General features: G+C 35.0%; 3 protein-coding genes across 3 annotated transcripts in view; 2 read left to right on the top strand and 1 right to left on the bottom strand.

Moving 5' to 3' along the window:
• Positions 1-1,440, top strand: part of LOTGIDRAFT_183937 (hypothetical protein) — a 15,803-nt gene extending 14,363 nt beyond the window's left edge. The window contains exons 13-15 of the mRNA XM_009065660.1: positions 34-224; positions 871-991; positions 1,296-1,440. Coding sequence (XP_009063908.1) covers positions 34-224; positions 871-991; positions 1,296-1,380 — 397 coding nt within the window. The 3' untranslated portion in view covers positions 1,381-1,440. The remainder of the gene's footprint in view (positions 1-33; positions 225-870; positions 992-1,295) is intronic.
• A 5,823-nt stretch (positions 1,441-7,263) lies between these two features.
• LOTGIDRAFT_229482 (hypothetical protein) lies at positions 7,264-10,406 on the top strand. Its single transcript, XM_009065659.1, has 5 exons — positions 7,264-7,313; positions 8,312-8,475; positions 8,686-8,772; positions 9,313-9,462; positions 9,876-10,406. The coding sequence occupies exons 1-5, from the start codon at positions 7,296-7,298 to the stop codon at positions 10,078-10,080; spliced, it is 624 nt and encodes a 207-aa protein (XP_009063907.1). The 5' UTR covers positions 7,264-7,295; the 3' UTR covers positions 10,081-10,406.
• A 781-nt stretch (positions 10,407-11,187) lies between these two features.
• On the bottom strand, positions 11,188-15,146 carry LOTGIDRAFT_155161 (hypothetical protein; the record flags this gene model as incomplete). Its single annotated transcript, XM_009065658.1, has 6 exons — positions 11,188-11,528; positions 12,023-12,340; positions 12,763-13,074; positions 13,505-13,507; positions 13,697-14,029; positions 15,041-15,146. The coding sequence occupies 6 exons, from the start codon at positions 15,144-15,146 to the stop codon at positions 11,188-11,190; spliced, it is 1,413 nt and encodes a 470-aa protein (XP_009063906.1).
• Positions 15,147-18,089: the final 2,943 nt, after the last annotated feature.

The raw sequence follows: 18,089 nt of genomic DNA, 5'->3' as shown, positions 1-18,089 counted from the left end.
AAGATGTAATAATTGATGTCGTTAATATTACAGGCATATAGACGATGTTGACCTGTATGTCGGTGGACTTTCAGAGCCTCCAGTAGAGCATGGTATTGTTGGACCAACATTTGCTTGTATTTTCGGCCTGCAATTCAATGATCTGAAATTCAGAGATCGATTCTGGTTTGAAAACGAACATCCTGTCAACTATTACAATTACGGTTTATCTGGATTAGATAGATGTACGTCCTTCATATATTCAATCCTAAATTTCAGGAAATCGACTCATCCGAAACATCTGCCTCTATCCCAGCCTTTGATGGATATTTCGACAGTTGTCGTCTGGAGTACAGTCAGAAAAATATGCCTTTTTTCCACATCTCAGAAACGAGGTTTACGACCTTTAAACTTTTTAAAAAGTCGAAGCGAGATCCGACTGGACATAAGTGGTGGTAGTATCGTTGAACCACAAAATATTCATCTTTCCATATTTATCTGGGTTTTGCAGATCTGAAATATCTAAAAATAAGTTTTTAAAAACCCCATACATCCGGAGATGCGGATAATCCCCACAAAATATACCCATATACCCCAAAAATAGGTCCTAGTTTTTCTGTCTACACCAGCCGACATCTTTCAAGATAGCTACCAGAGAATGGAAAAAAGGCAGATGTTGAAAACCGCCTAAACATGCCAACGACTGCAAACGGTTTCTTGCTGCAATGTTCCTGTAAACCCTGCTTTATCCGCAAAAAAGTCCCTGGTAAAATTGTGCGGTTTCACGTATTCCCGAAAGTAGAAACATGTTTGGCATAACTGTTCCGTGAGTTCAAATCTAAGAGTCGACCTAATTTCAGATATAATTAATTTTGTTATATATATTTTTAGGGCAGGTGAGTGAAATCCGTCATCTAAAGTTTTCTCGAGTTATTTGTGCTACCACCAACATCACAAAAGTTCCACTCAATGCGTTTCTACATATAGGAGAGGGGCTACATACAGGAGAGGGGTAAGTTATCTGATTTTTTTTTGTGAATTTAAACCATTAAAAGTTTGCTGTTAAAATAGTACTCAAATTCATCACTTGTGGAATGATACAGAAATATCAAAACAGAACCCGAAAGATGAAACAGAACTCATTGTTCCATTCTTTAACAACTGATCCAATACATTTCAACCTGTACCCATATTTAAGATTGACAAGTAGTTCTTGTTCTCGTGCCTGCACTTCGTTTGAAGGGGGTATAGGTGTAGCTGCATTCACGAGAGTTCAACACCTGTTACATTGTTTACATGTCTGTTTTCGATTACAGTGATAACCCTGAAGTTGATTGTTCAGACTTTCAAACACTTCCAAAGTTGGATCTGGACCATTGGATCAGGATAGGTGGAAAATGAGTCTGTATAGAAGAATACTGTTGAACAGTATATCATATTTATTAAACTGTCTGCATGCAACTTTTGTTTTCATTCGGGCTACTCTTGTAGTCGATTTATTCTACTCTTGTGGTCGATTTATTCTACTCTTGTAGTCGATTTATTCGGATGTAGATGTGGACTAATATCCTTCCTTAACTTCCCCACATCTGTTATATATCTCACGCCATTGTCTCAATCTGTGGAGGTAAAAAGGAGGACGTAAAACCTGATTAATATGCTATATCATTAAGCACTATTATTAAAATGGTTAGTTAGGCCTATCAGGTACACTTTGCCGCGTTAACCATCGCCATTTTGGAAACCATTGCAGCGTGGACCATCCCCATGTTGGAAACCAGGGGACTAGAGGCTTTTACCTTGTTAGCCCCTACATTACTGACAAGGGAGAACCCAGTTCGGAAACCGGAAGGTTTAGTCAACTCGTCTTCATGTCAACTCGTCTACAGTTAACTCATCAACAAAGTGAGTCAACTAGTCTTCAAACCAATATAATATTTTATTGGTGCATGATTCTTTAGCCTTAATGCTGATGGACCAATTTATCATCGAATGTGGGTCACTGGGGTCTAGATTTACCAGGCGGCAAGAACCGTACCTAAGCCATGGAATAGGATAAAATGTGTACGTGAGTCGTTATTGTCGTTTTTCGAAAGGGAAGATTAAAGTTTTAAGACAAGAAAAACACCAGTTGGAATAAAATTTCTCTTAATAAGAACTCCTTAAAAATGAAGGTAAATTATGTAAATACTCTCCCCACCATATTATTTTCATTACCTTGATGTTAACCCCCAAATAATATAACATCTAGATAACACAACCCCCATATAAAACACGTTAATAAGTATAATATATAACTTTTAATAATACAATTTGCCATAATAAAACACAATAATAATATTTCAATAACATAATATCAATATAACTCCTCAATAACTGTATCAGTTCAAATTATCATAACATAACCTACTAATAATATACGATTAAAACAACATACTAGAGCCACACGTGACACAGAGTGGGACTTTGCAAACGTAGCAATTTGCTAAAGACCATGAAAAAATCAACCGTCGACGATAATTAGGTCAAGTGCAAGAACAGTCTAAAGTTGAGAAATTTTCATTTTTTAGAAGATTTTAATACCGGAAGTAGACGTCAGACCTCACAACTGAAAGTATCAGCAGATAGCCAATGTCAATGACCTTTGATCTTGTAAAGGAGAAGGTTTAAAAAGGTCAAGATCACGAGATGTCATCAAAATTTCAAACGCATACGGCTATAAAACCGGAAGTGGACATAGGACAGCAAATATAAAAGTATAAATATATAGCCAATGCCAAAGACGTTTGATCCTAAAAAGGTCTAGGTCAACAAAGGTCAAGGTCAAAAATTGGAAATTTTGATTTCCGAAACCTGTTCCTTTTTTAGAACTATGAAGCTGAAACAACTGAACTTTTAAGACAGCGTAATTGTATGCAAAGTTCCATTTTGAACAAATGTATTCTTAGCGAGTTATGCCTCTGGTCAAAAATGTCAATAATGAGTAATTTAACCCGGAAGTGCCACGCCCACCTAATTTATTTGACACAGGTAAATTGATATTCAAAATGTTATGTTGTGTTCCAAATTTAAATCTTCTACATCATACAGGTCAAAAGATATAGGTCAACAAAAGTCATCAAAGGTCAAAATCGAAAATTGAAAATATGGAAATTCTAAAACCCGTTCCTTTTTTCTAACTATAAAGCTGAAGCAACTGAGCTGTTAACAGAAACATGGCTAAATAATTCAATAACTCCAGCAAAACTAAAGTTAAATGGTTTCCGTCTTCACCACCATCCTCGAAGCACCAGCTATGATGACACTAGAGATTTCAAATTTTTGAAAGAAAAGGGGCACGGAGGAGTAGGAGTATATAAGCAAAACAAAAATGTCAACATTTTAAAATTGGGAGTTTTAAATATAGAACACATTGCTTTGAATATTTTGGATAAAAATATTAACGTAATTGTTATCTATAGAACACCCGTTTATCGATTAGATTTATTTCTCCCAATGTTAGAAAGATTATTAGTTGAATTACAAGAATCTGGTTCAGACTATGTTATTATGGGGGATTTCAACCAAAATATCTTGGAGGGTCATTTGTCTATACTAAATTGTTTTCAACTTGTTCAGCATTACACTACTGAAGGTGAGACACTTATAGATCATGTTTATATCAGTAAAGAAATTCCGTCACATAATGTTCACATTTCACACATACCTGTATATTATAGCTACCATGAAGCTATTAAAATAACCATACGATAAGTTATATTGATACAAGATTGAATTTACCCTTTCACAAAACATTTCATTTAGCTTGGCTCTTTACTAAAAGTGGTCGAGTCAACACCGGGCTTGAGAGGGTTTGAAGTTCAAAAAAGTCTTACAGCTCTCAGGCAAATTATCACGGGCCACGCTCAGTGTTGTTCACAGCTCTAGTTTTTTTATGTAGGTTTGAATCAAGAAGCTGCATTTTAACTTAAATTAAAATAGTTGTTCGTGATGAAATTGCCTTTCAACCAATCTTGTAGATCTTTATGCAAGGCTTATCCACATTTTGATTTTCATTTGTTTCAAGTTCACATCTTTCTCCTGACTGGGCCAATGCTTCTAAATAAAAAATATTTTGGGTTTTTTTGTTGTTGTTTTTTTTTGGGTTTTATTTTTTTTATTTTTTGTGGAACACCTTATACGAAATCTACAAAATGTATTTATATAGTGGATGATTGATTGTATATATTATTATGTTATAATTGCTCAGCTAATGTTCAGGCTCAATTGTACAAAAAAGTCCTTTATGCCTAATCTTTAGCCAATTAGAGAATTGATTATTAAAATTATAATAACTTGGACAGAAGATTTTTAAACCTCTTCATTGACCTCAGGTTCGCCAAACCCCCGACATATGTGGAAGATGAATAATTTTGTAGTTCAGTCATACCTTCATTATCCGTCTACACCATGTAATGTATGCGTGCGCAAGCGAAAGTTCAGGGCTCACGTGATTGCCAATGAGATCTATAATTACTACAGGAAAATCATTCAATCGGTGTGATTGTCATGACTTTAGATATAGGCTAGTGGAAATTCGTAGGCATATATTTCGATTAGGTTAGTGCATAATGACGACGTCCATAATTTTCGGATGTATCCGTTTAATTTGTAACGAAACTGTTAGAATATGTATGCCCCGTTCTCAAAGTCTTTGTATATACAGAAGCCTAGTAGCTGTACTCTGGAGAGTCCGGGATGTTATGTTGAGAAAAGAAAATATACCACAGGAAAATAAAACCGTTGCGTTTGTGGCAGGTATGTTTACTCTTCTAGCCACTTGATACTATTTTTTATAATGAAATAATTCTTCATCGATGATTGATATACTTCCTCATATTCGTTATCTTATTCTTAGAATACGCCTTATTTCATTGTAAACATGTACTATTTTGAAAGAATAGTTTTTCAATTTGTATAAAATACAGGATCTAAGCCCTTTCTAAGTGGATTCTAATTTATTTTAGGATGACTCCTCCAATCCAAGTTTCTGTAATGGTCACTGGCAAGGATAATGACATCACCTTACGTTTTCTTTTTCTCTCTAAAACACATGTTCATGGTTATGTAAATCATTCACGCATAAACATAAATATCACGTTGAGCTTTGTAAAAGCTTTAATTTAATAACCCCACCCCTATAATAGTCCGGAACTAGTAGCGTCAGTGACGTCATAATATCTGTAATATATCAATCGGGGTGTAGTTTAAAATATAAGTGAAAACAATAAGTGGGTTTGGTTACTTTACATTTCTACATGCCCTTATGTTAAAGATGGGTTCCCTTATTTTCATTTATGAAAATGAAATGGCTAATATTTATATGAATAGAAAGTAGAGGTGTTCTAATGACTTGGACAAATACCAGTTTGTCTCACATGTCCATAATGAATTCATAATTAGCTAAATTAGAAGAGAATTACCAGCAGAATTCCAGTGAGTGACCGATCAAGAAATCTCAAAAAGTATTTTTTTTTTGTTTATCCAGACTGTATATTCATGGACATTTATAAATGGTTAAAACTCTTAAGTATATACGATAAGAACATAATGAGTTGATTAAGAATACGTGATAATTCATAAGAAACACCAATTAATCAAATATATTGCTTAATTTGAATCTAAAAAAATAAAGTCTCAATCGTCAAATAAGCGTGAAAGAATTTAAATTAATAAGGCACAAAAGCAATCGTTCAGAGTAACCCCTCGGTCTTAAATAATCGAAAACGAGTCTAGACGCGGAAACAAACCAAAACTAATTTGCATAAATCTAGTACGCATAATTACTGGATTAAATTATCCTCAGGATATTTTTTATATTTGTATCAGCCTTCCTCTTAGTTCAAAATGTCTTACGGTGCTTTTTAGAATAGTAAAATGATAGATTTTTATCTGAGCGTGGGTACGGTACTCTTAGCAATTTTATGAAAATCACTATCGAGGCATTGATATTTGAAATATTAGAAGTTAGATGACAACCTTGTTCTTAGCAAACTGAAGAAACTAACAAACATCTCGCTTGGGCGGATTGTTAATTTTATTTTTATGGTTGATCAAATGAAATATAAACACCTATATATAGAAGAAAACAACCCAGCAGATAGCCCCTCTTTTAATTTATAAATGGATTTCTCTGTTCAACCCCAGAACTGTATAAAATCAATGTTTAAAGTTCCTGTTGCGGGTGCCAATATTGAATATTTTTACCACCAACAGCATAGTAGCAATGTTTGCTCCTCTCACCCCTTCAGACTGGCAGAAGGTGGGAATCGACGATGTACGGTGTCCGATACAGTAGAAAATAGAACAAGTGAACTCGCGAGGCATGGGTGCGGACACTATTCGTTTCTACTATTTTCAACTGTATCGATAATCCCGCACCGTATACCGCACCGGACATCGTCTATTCCCTGCTTTACTTTACTTTTGATGCAGGGCCTCATTAGGATATTTTTAGACTTGTTTCTCTAGAATTAAGCGTTTAGTCTTTGCTTAAATCTGATCAAAAGCATAAGGAACAAGAAAGTTTACGTAAACCTTTTAAATAATGTTGGCGTTAAAAAATTACACCACACCGGACATGGTCTATCCCAATCTTTACTTGTAAAGCACCAACGCTGAAGGAATACTAATATCCTTCACCAGCTATAGACTTTTGCATTCTCTCTGCTTCAACACGCCTTGATAATAGTGAATCAGAATTTGGTTGATTGTCTCAAATGTACAGGCCTAGGTTGGAACAAATACTTCATTTAGAAATCGAAATAAAAGTGTTTTCAACAGCGATAATTTTGTTTACCTCTGGTCAGAGAACCTACTTGAAGTTTTTTTGTTCATCTCCATATTGACTAGCTGACAAAAGAGCACAGTTTCTTTTCTTACTAGATCATGAAAATCAGTCACTGATAACTAATAATAGCGATAATTAAAAAAATCAACACGGATTTATGGTTTGCTACTCTCGAGTTTAATTTTGTTAACTGAAAGGGTGTATTTGTATCCCACGGCTATGTAATAAACACTATTCAACCGTGTAAACGCATCGTAATCATCAAAAAGCGGCTAACCAATAAGAAATTAGGAAAAAAACATCCTGGTGTCTAAGAAGGCAAGGGAACCGGATCTTAATAAGGAAATATATATCGGGCAAGAAAAGTAAGGGCCACGGATGAATGCATTTACATCCTTTCCAATATGTATAAATATGACAGTGTATCCACTATCAAATCAATCAAAAAGATTATTCGTGAAGAAAATCTTGAAAAGAAGCAAAGAAGATGTTACGATATTTGTTGGTAAGTTATTTTATTGTTTAAAGGAACACTACCTCTTAGAATGGCAAAACATTTATAGTCTCAAACTTTCTGTATATTATATTCATCAGTTAGACTTACCAGGTGCCATGACTAAAGAATGTAATCTCTATATTACACGATATATCCATTGAACAAAAAAAATATATTAAAAAACACTTCTAAGTATTTTTCAAAATTACTAAGTTTAATAAATTTATTGGATTATAGAGGGATTCTGTTGTATAGTTATGACACCAGGTAAGTCCACTGATGAACAAAGACTCATATTGGCCAAGTTAATCATTTCAATTTTTTAGTCATCCTAGGAGGTAGTAGGTAACATGTTTATTATCAAAAACGTCGTAAATTAGACCTAAATAATATTTCTTAAATATGCTATTTATGTACCTACTTGATCAAACTGAATTTGTTTAATTAAATAAACAGTTTAAACGATTTTGATCTTGGGCCTCATATAGACTTGTTTTTAGACTTGTTTTTCTAGAATTAGGGTTTATTTTTGCTTAAATCTGCATAGAAGTTTTATAATACCTCCAAAAAAAGCATAACGAACTAGAAAGTTTACGTAAAACTTTTAAATAATTTTGGCGTTAAATATTATAACGGCTAGTTATTTTTAGTTAATAAGTCAAGGGTCACATTTCACTAGAATTTGGTGTATAGTTTGAGCAAAATAAAACCCCCCAAAAAAGATTGCTCATCCATATATATTTTAGGGTGGAAATAAAACGTTTGTTTGACAGTCTTTTATCTTATCGTTATTATCATTGTCTATGTGGGTATTATGCATAATATCCGGGACCATGATGATTCCCAACATGGGTCTCGATAGTACTTTACGCATAGTGATCATCGTTTGACAAATACTTTCACTTTGATCCTTGAAAACAGGAAGTGACCCTTTAACCAAATCCGAGTCATGCGAGATGGTGCCCGCATGCAAATGACAAAAACAAGAACATTTCTTATCATTTCAGGTCTTGGTTGTATTTGCAGCCACTTGCATGGTGGATGCTAAAGTCCCGTTATGTAGGGAAGCTTTACAGGTTGATGAGGTCGATAAGGAGATACCTTTAACTGAAGATGTAGCGAAAGCTCTTTTGGACAAATCTAGCGATAAATCAAAAGTTCTTAGTTCTATGTAAGTACAAATGCGATTTTATATCGTGATGGGGTAAATACCAACATTGCTACTTGCTGACTCAAGATACTGATCATGTCGATTTTAACATAATGATACGAAAGTTGTCATGTGCAATATGAAAATGCACAAAAGAGAAATATCGCCATAGCAGCGAAAGTAGCTTAATATTTTCATTATTATTAACTAATTATATTATGTTGTTTGTAGGCCTCAACAGTCAAAAGCGCTTGTGAGTGGAGCTAAGCTTGCTCCCATTTTATCACTTGGTCCAATCATTTCTAGACCAAAGCCATTGTAAGTATGATTTAATCACCTTTATTTCTGAAGCCTAGATTTGAAATAAACTATAATAATTTTCTATATGTCTCTAAATTTGATTTTGTTTTTTGGATAAATTAACAGACTTGTTTCTAATACACGATTGAAACAATGATAATGACCATATTTTAAAAAGATAGGTTTGCCATTTTCGGGTGTGATTTAATTTGTGGATCGCCTTCAGAAATGCTAATAAACGTATGAAAATCGCATAATTTCTTCAAAAATACATAACACCAAGAATTTCACTATATATGTGTATTTTCAAGAAAAGACGAGTCGTCTTTTTAACTTTCAAACGCGCATAATTCTGGACACACTTGGATTTGAAGGCTCAAATTTCGAGACAAAGGTATTATTGGTCAAACGGATAGCGAACTGTCCTTCAATCATACTGAGCGTGTGATAATTCCCTTTCCTAATGAGGCTTGACAAGTATTTAATTATGTGTAATTTAAACACTTCTAAAATATTTGTATATTTATATTAAAATGATAATTCAATTCCATATTTCAGGGTTTGTCCAAAATACAGACCGTTTTACTGGGGACCACAAGAACTATGTCCTAGTAAAAAAGTGAAAGTTTATACCTTGTCTTCCCGCTCTTACGGTTTCTGTTATGTATTGTTTCCACATTGGCAAAATATTTATGAATCCCGTTGCTTGTAAGTATATCTCTTTTTTTTTTAAAATGTAATTCCGTCATATATTTGATAAGAAAATAAGTTTATTATGCATATTTAGGAAAGTTCGATAAAAAAGAAATAAATGTCCAATAAAGAAATGGTCACAATTTTTGTTCGTAATACAATGACTTAATTAAAAATGGAACGAATAAGGCAAAGATCTACAACTTAATTCCCTGTCATAAATGTTCTTGATTTTGATATACCTTTAAATTGAATCTTCAAGTCGCATCAATACATGGAAATTCATAACATTAGCTTAAGCTATTTCCACCAACTTCCGGTTGAGCTGTTTGGTAGTTGGGAATTTATACCGACGCTACATAATCATATTAAGATAAGAAAACACAATTTTTAGTGATTTTTTGTGATAATTATATTTGTATTTTCAGGTGTCCAACATGCCGACTCAATTGTTCTCCAACGAATACCACCTTCAGACATCGTTGTGTCCGAGACCCCAAACCATACGTTTACAAAAAAGTTTGGGCCATTTGCTACAGGTCTGGTTCGTGGCAGATAAGAAACTTCTCACACAATTTCTTCGATGGAAAATGCACTTGTAAAACTTACTACAGAGGCAGGTGTAGAGGTTAAAGATGTATCAGAAATGAACGCTAATCTCAATTCTCTATTCATTCCTTAACCTACAATAACATTTCATCAGTTTGTAATAAATGCGAAATGTGTGACGTCACCAAATACGCAACTATTTTTGCAAATGTTATGACGTCACTGATTTTAACCAATAAGAAATTGCTGCATTGGTGTTAAGCTGTGATTATATAGAATTGGTTTAACTTCTGTTACCAAACTACTGACGGTTTACTTTCATCCGGTGATAAATAATGCATCAATATTTTTTGTTTTTTTTTTTAATATTTCCATTCTTATAAATAAATATTAGATAACAAACTTCTTTAATTTTGCGTGTCTTTTTTTATGAAATATATCGTTTCTGTATAAGAATTATTGCCTATAATGGACGATGAACCCACGAGCACATGTCTAATATTTTTTAATTTGAGATCCATCGTAGTAGTATGGTGTTTGGGGGAGGGAGGGTTGTTGGGGGATGGGGGGAGGGAATGGGCGGGGGGGGAGGGAATGGGCGGGGGGGGGGGGGAGTTAGTCTGCTGGTCCTTTTAAATCACCTCATGAGAACGGATTTTTTTTGTTTAACTTTGCATCATTTTTGAAGAGTCCACCCAGCTCATGTTTATTTATTCATTTTTATTTAATCTAAAATGAAAAAAAAAATCCATTTAGACCAAGGACAGTGCATTTCAAGATCCAGTCGATTGCTTGCTTTTCGATTTTTATACGCCCACGTTCGATGTGGAGCGTATATTGTCGTTACCCATGTTCCATCCGTCCGTTCGTTCGTTCACAATTGGCATGTAAACACTACAGGAATCGCATTTTGGACGGATTTAAACGAAATTTGGTGAAATCATTTATGATCAGCCAAGAATGAACACTATCGGAAAAAAATTAAATAATATTTCATAAGAATAATTTCCCTTTCCCTTCGAAACGCTTTCAATTTATAGCTGGCTAACTCTGGAAGGCACAATATGGTAAAATTTGGACGAAGCTTGGTGAACCCTATTGAATAGAAAAACATACAATTCTTGTACATCTAAATCGAACTCAAATCAGCGTGGTCTATAAAAACAAAAAAAGGGAATGATAGAATTTATTTTAACTACAAGAAACAGATAAAGCCTTTTCATTGGTTCTACAACTTTCATACTGATCATCACCAGGATTCAAATAGGACCAGGAATCATCTCCAGAATTACAGTCTTGAAGTCTTGGTAAATCAGGAGGCGAGCAATATATATCTGTAATCCAGAAATTCACATCCCCAGGTAGTGTTGATAGCGCTATGAGCTCTCCAGTAGTATAACCCAAACCCTTACAAACAGCTACAGCTTCCGCTGGGTATTGAAAGTAACGGTCACAAACATACCCCTCTTTACCGTCTTTCCTCATTTGTATATAACCACTGTTTCCACCACCAACTATTGAAAATTCTATTGCTGAAAACAAAATAATATAACTCACTTGAAAGCAGCAAACTGGGATATCTTGGCCCTTACTTCGTAGTCACGATTGTCAAGTTTTTACTGAGAGTGTCAGTTCAGAAGCAGTCATTTTGATCTCACGGTTTGAATTTCGTGATTTTTTTTATTTAAATTCTTACCCCTATAAACTGTTATTTGACGTGAAAACAGCTCGAATAATCATGTTAACACTTTTCTATATAAATGAATAGGGACGAAGATCGACCTAGCAGGTTTTTCCGCGAGAAAAATCATGAATTCTGGATAATCGGCGACCAAATGAAATGTAATGGAACGAGTAAAATGGCGGAAACGGAACGATTTTAACTAGTCTACACATAAGGCATTGGTCAACAATAAGAACGGCTGATAAGCTTCAAGACCTTGTTAGACCCATTCAATCGATAAGTAATCTTGAATAATAGAAAGTGAAGTCATCATGACTTACTAATCATAAATTGACGACTTACCTGGTTCGTTAAAGCATGAAGCCATAGCCCTTTTGGAATAAGGTTGGGAACATGATGATTCCCCTACATACAAATTCTTTTGACAGGTTTTGATGCTTGGTTCAGAACCGGTACAGTAGGTTTCAGAAATCCAAACCGGCAGTTCATTATCTAAATAATTATCATAAGCTCGGCCATTGGTATACCCAGATTCTCTACAAGCTACGGCAGCATCTCTGTTGTCCCACGTGTCGGTACAGATGTTTCCCCAAATACCGTTCAAGAACACTTGAACTTCACCAGAACCAGTGATTCTCACTTCTTCTTCTACGCCATCTGCTAAAAAAAGTAACCGTGTATTGTATCAATTACTCATCACTTATCACAGGACAATAGATTTGCAGCACGGATTTCAAAGAAATAATGTATTATTTACGAACGGTCGTACTTCGTAGCTAATGAAGTACATGATGTAAGTGAGAGGATGATATTCCTTCAAATTTTCGTTCCGTTTTTTATTTGCTTTTATTTTTAATGTAGCGACTACAGTTAGGGTCTAACGACGGCGGTCTTAAACATTCATCTCAATGACCATTTGACCTAACCTGATGTCCTCTGATTTAACCAATCAAATTTATCCACTCTCCACCGTTCTGATTGGCTAATAAAAAACGAATGTTTGGTCTAATCTAAATCATGTGGGTTGGTGTGTGTCTCTTTGTAATCTAATGGTTTGTTGTTGTGCAAAATCAACATCATACCTTCTTCATCTCCTTGATTACAATACACTACAGCAATATCATCTTTAGCACAATACTGAGGAACTCTTTCACATTCTGTCAGACTGCTTTCAGTTCCTTGACAATAATAACTATATTGACCATGGTCTAAATCATCATCAGTTTTGTACGTAGTAGATGGTAGAACTTTACCACCCAGATAAAACCCGAGTTCTCTACAGACCACATTAGCTGAATCAATATCAAAACCTTCTGAACAAATCGTCCTGTGTTGACCATCGACATAAACTAAAACGTTACCAATTGTTGAATTGTATGGTCTGTGAAGTCGAACTGAAATATAGTGAACAAATAAGCAAAATTCCAAAGAACAAAATGGCGCTTTACATTCCGCTTTTGTATTTGGCTAATGATGACGGGCAATAAGAAAGGTTTTGTACGTCAAAAACCAACTCTTTTTCGATATCCAAATGTTAAGGATGTTCCAACATCTCCAAATTGCATCATTATAGACCGCTCAATGATTGCTGTAACTACAACAGAATAATATGCCGTCGATGCACCATACAATAAAGGTCCATTCTTTTTCAGAGCTAATATGTTGTTATGTTGGCATCTGTACTATATACCAAAAGACTTGTTGGTGACTGCTGATATGCAGGCTGTAAGCTCAAGTAATGTTAAATAACTTCCAGAACACATCCAGTGACTGAACTACCATAGGGACTGGTTCCACGGGTCCCAACTCCTGAGAGGGTCCCACCTCCTGAAAAAATGCAAGAGAGCATAAAATGTTAAAATGAATCCCGAGGGGAGGGGCCCCAAACCACTTAAGCTCATCTAGTTGAGCCACTGAACACATCACATCGAGAGTTATTTTCCAAATCAGCTTCCAACCCAGAGAAACCTCCGATGGTAATTTATTTTTGATTCCTTTTAATGTAACCATACCTACCGGTATCATAACAATAGACAACCTGTGGTTGAAACGGAAGACAGGTGTATTTTCCATTGTAAATCTCTCGTCTAAATTCAACTGATCCACAGTTATTTAGGTTACTTTCAGTAGTCAGGCAGGTATCATCTGTCTTATGAACATAAGTTCCTTCATAAGGGCCAAAACCCTTTGTCCATATTTCACCATCCTTATAACCAAGGTGTTGACAAACTGTAGATGAACTGTCTGGACTTATTCCAGAGTCACAAAGAGCGCCCCATTCCCCATTTTGAAAGACTTCCACATAGCCTACATTGGGTGATTCACCGCCGTTCAGTCGTAACTGAATACCTGCAAAAATAATGCGATAATACATTATAATACAGCAGTGGCAAATACAAGCGAATACATGAGGTACTATTTCCACATCTTAATTTGAAAGATAGCCATGCAAGTGTAGTATAGGCAAAAAGCACCAATTTAAAGTTACCAATTAACATTAGAAATGGACAATTTGGTAATATCCATAAAAAAATTTGAAAATTTAATTCATTTCCAATGTACCCAACAACCATTTGCCTTTCATCCAAAAATCAAATGTATCAAATCCATCCAATTTAAGATCGCATCAATATACACAAAATATAAAGTTTTATGAGAAAAAATCAGATAAACTTTCTATCACAAGCCAATTTCGACGTTGTTGGTTAAGGCAATAACTCGGGAGTAGATCATCTGAATTTATCCATAGAATATGTAATGAAAAGATCTCTGATGAGTTTTCGATCTATTGACTTGGCTGTGGATTGCTAAAAAATATGTCAAGAGTGGATTCTGAACAAAACAGATACTAAATTTTTTATTTGATTTCAATAAAATTTGTTATAGTGATATCTATTGATAATAACTCAGGATCATCCATACAGTAGAAAATAGAACAAGTGATCACACAACGTTCGGGTCCGGACACGATGCGAACACGATTCGCGTCTACTATTTTATCGATAATCCCGCACGGTTCACCACATCGCAAACCGCACGTCGTCTATTCGCACCTTTAGCCATTAATAGAAATAATCATTACTCAAAAGGCGTACGGCGTTAAGGCAAACTAAAAGAACAAAACCATTTGAAATGCGAGTTGACACACCTAAAATATTGAAAAAATTGCATATTTAAAGGGAAGTAGGCCTAACTGGTGCTTATAATTGAGAAAAAAATGCATATTTCGAAAGTATCGGTAGGCTTGGTCATTATTGAAAAGTATTATTGATTTAAATATCAATATATGAACTGGTATTGGTTTCGTATATTACGTTGATCTGTCACACTGAAATCTATTTTAACAATATCCAAACTCACCTTGATCTACTGGATATCCAGTGTCATAACCACATCCACCATAGCTGTATGCTATAACACACTGTAACACCACTAGATGACTTAGTAAGTGGAAATATATCGTCATGGTTTGAATGGAGTTAATAGATACACATTCGACATTAAGATACTTTAAATACCGGTTTACCTTGATCCAAAATTTAAAGGAGTGGTTTCCTGTATATTCACAATTTTAACGAAAAACATATTTATTTTTTTCTCTAAGCAGTAATTCAATGCATGTGAATCTGACTCAGATTTAATAAGAAATATCTTGAAATGTATGCAAGAAAATGTTACAAAAAGAAGAGGATCCGTGCATAGTCAGTGCTCTAGAGATTTATTGAGTAGGTGTGGAGGTATTGGTCCTCATTCATCACTTTATCCCATTCTATTACTATCTATTATATATGTTTACGAACTGCTCACGTAGTGGTTCAACTATAGATGACTTGGGGCCTGTGGACTTAAAGGGGCTGTAAAGAGGTTGTCAGGGACACTGATAGCATCAATTTGAACCATTCCAACGTCTGTGGTTCTTGCAATTTCACTAACATTAACTTTAACATTAACATTAATTTTATGACATCACTAGGGGGCTGCATATATATTAATAGTAGCTTCAGGTAACTCCCCTCTGGTGAAAGCATAGAACGCGTTAGTTTTAGTCCTTATGGTAGATGAGCCACTGCACCATCATGACTGGTACGTGAATGAAGAATTTATCAAATACAGATGAAATGAAATAATGGAGTGTTACGTCCTACTTTTCTGCATAATGAAGACGGACAACGCCATGCAGAAGAGAAATTTTGCAAGGACAGTGGTATTAGCCTGCTCTTTTTCGATTTCCAACTGTCGAGGGGTATTTAATGTGCACAGCCTGGGAAATACAGATGAAGGTGTAGGATTTCCAAATATCGAATAACGTCTAGGCATTATAAAGTTTCGTATTACGAAAAGCATTTCCTTCAAGTACATATAATGACGATGAAAGGAAATACATTGAATTTAAAGGTCAGCTGTGTTGCTTTAAAGATGAGTTTATGTAAATGTTGCTCCTGTTTCTTACGTAAAAAATATATAAGACAATAGAGCATTAATTCTTCCTTATATGTAAAAGGTCAACCCAACTTTAACTTGATAACCTGCAATCAGAGTAAAAGATTGTGCCTTTTGAAATATCCTTTCAATCTCAAAGAAAGCCTGTTACGACTCTAAACTAATCATGCTGAAAATGTTATTACCAAAAATAGTCCCTTTTATACTGTATGTGTGGTCAAAGTGCACATACACTGTCTGTGTGTACAAAAGAATTCCATCCTAATCATGGTAGGAATGCACTCACACTAATGTAATCAAGTTAATCAAATGAAATGAAGTAAATTGAGTTTTACGTCAACTTTTCTGCACCATGTAGGCTAATGAAGACAGACGACGCCATGCAGGTTACAATGAGGGAAATTTTGCCAGGACAGCGGCATTAGCCTGCTCTTTCTCGATTTCCAATCTTTAATGTGCACAGCCTGTAGCAAACGGGGACTCGGTTTATAGTCGAACGCCTAGATGCTTTTCTAGACGGGTTGTGAAATCCGAAGGTATTATCTCGACCTATGCCAGGATTGAACCCTGGACCTTCAGGTTAGCGAGCAAGCGTCTAACTCACTGATCCACCCATCAAGTTAAACAAGTAAATCAATGAGCAAATTAACACATTTGACGCTCATATTTATGTGTATAATAGATGTATAGATTCTTTTGAGACTAATTTTAGTGTCAGTGGAAAATACGAGATCTATTTCCAAAGGTTTTAGAGGCCAGAGAGCACAAACTCCGTCTATAACACCCCGGATGTCCTACTTTTAGGTATAAAGACACTCAAAATGTCATTACTCTCATTCAAGAAGACCTTGAACAGATTGTGTTTATTGACACAAACCTTCTCAGTCTTAACAGGATTCTTGTACCTCAAACGCCAACTCAAGGGTAAATTTCAAAGGTTAAGCGTTTACTATGTTTATGCGGGATTTTCCTGATGTTCTTTTTAAAATCAACGCCTTGTTAAATTTGTATAGGGAAATCTTGCTTTCAGTGAAATTGAATTAGATTTTCCTGCCCATTTAGCCCATATATTCATTCGGAATATTTAAGATCGATCTAGCAGATTCGTTTTTTATTAGGTTATTTTGGTTTAGACTCCTTCTAACTTAGAGAGTCAAACCCGACCAATGTACTGACGATAAATTAAAGGCACGGTTGTGCACCAATCGTGCCTTTAAAGTCTCAGAAACGGGATTTTTGTTTTAGCTAATCAGTTATAGTGTACATACACAGCTCACCATCTAAATTCGAGCCTGAAATCGATATGTGTTCAGAATTATCCACGTTTGAAAGTTAAAAAGATGAGTCGTCTTTTCTTGAAACACTGATTTAGAAAAGACGTCTATAGAAATAACAACAGAAATTCCTAGTTTGAGATAATTTTGAAGGAATTATGCTATTTTCATAGTAAATACATATATTCAAGACTCAAATAGGTTATGATTCGTGAAATTTTAAAGGGACAGATGCGCCATTCTTTTTGACTAATCATACTTTAGTCTCAGAAACAGGAATTTATTTAGCTAAGCCAATCAGTAATAGTGTTCACAGTTCACCATCGAAATTTGACCCTTGAAATCCACACGTGTCCAGAATTATCCGCGTTTGATTCTTAAAAACTCTGTGACAAGAAAAGACATGTAGAAATAGTGAGTAAAATTCCTAGTTTGAAGTATTTTTGAATGAATTATGCGATTTTCGTATATTTCTAGTACTTGTGAAGACTATTTACATATTTTCAAGACTAAAATCAACCCCCCAAAATTCCACATCTGTCCCTTTAAGTGATTTGCATATTTTCAAGTTATTTTTTACAATAAGACTACGTAGTCTATAACTTAAATGTGCTTCGTCAAAAATGTGTGGTCGGAAAAGGTGATTTACAGACACCCGATATCAATAGGAAATGTAAATCAGAGTTATCTCCCTT

The sequence above is a fragment of the Lottia gigantea genome (genome assembly GCF_000327385.1).
Source record: "Lottia gigantea unplaced genomic scaffold LOTGIsca_7, whole genome shotgun sequence".
NCBI lineage: Eukaryota > Metazoa > Mollusca > Gastropoda > Lottiidae > Lottia > Lottia gigantea.
This window is presented reverse-complemented; position numbering and strand designations above follow the sequence as displayed.

Excerpts from the sequence above, each read along its gene's own strand:
- LOTGIDRAFT_229482 (XM_009065659.1), top strand. Across the intron at positions 8,773-9,312 it reads ATTTCTAGACCAAAGCCATT|GGTTTGTCCAAAATACAGAC; the intron begins GTAAGTATGATT and ends TCCATATTTCAG. Across the intron at positions 9,463-9,875 it reads ATTTATGAATCCCGTTGCTT|GTGTCCAACATGCCGACTCA; the intron begins GTAAGTATATCT and ends TTGTATTTTCAG.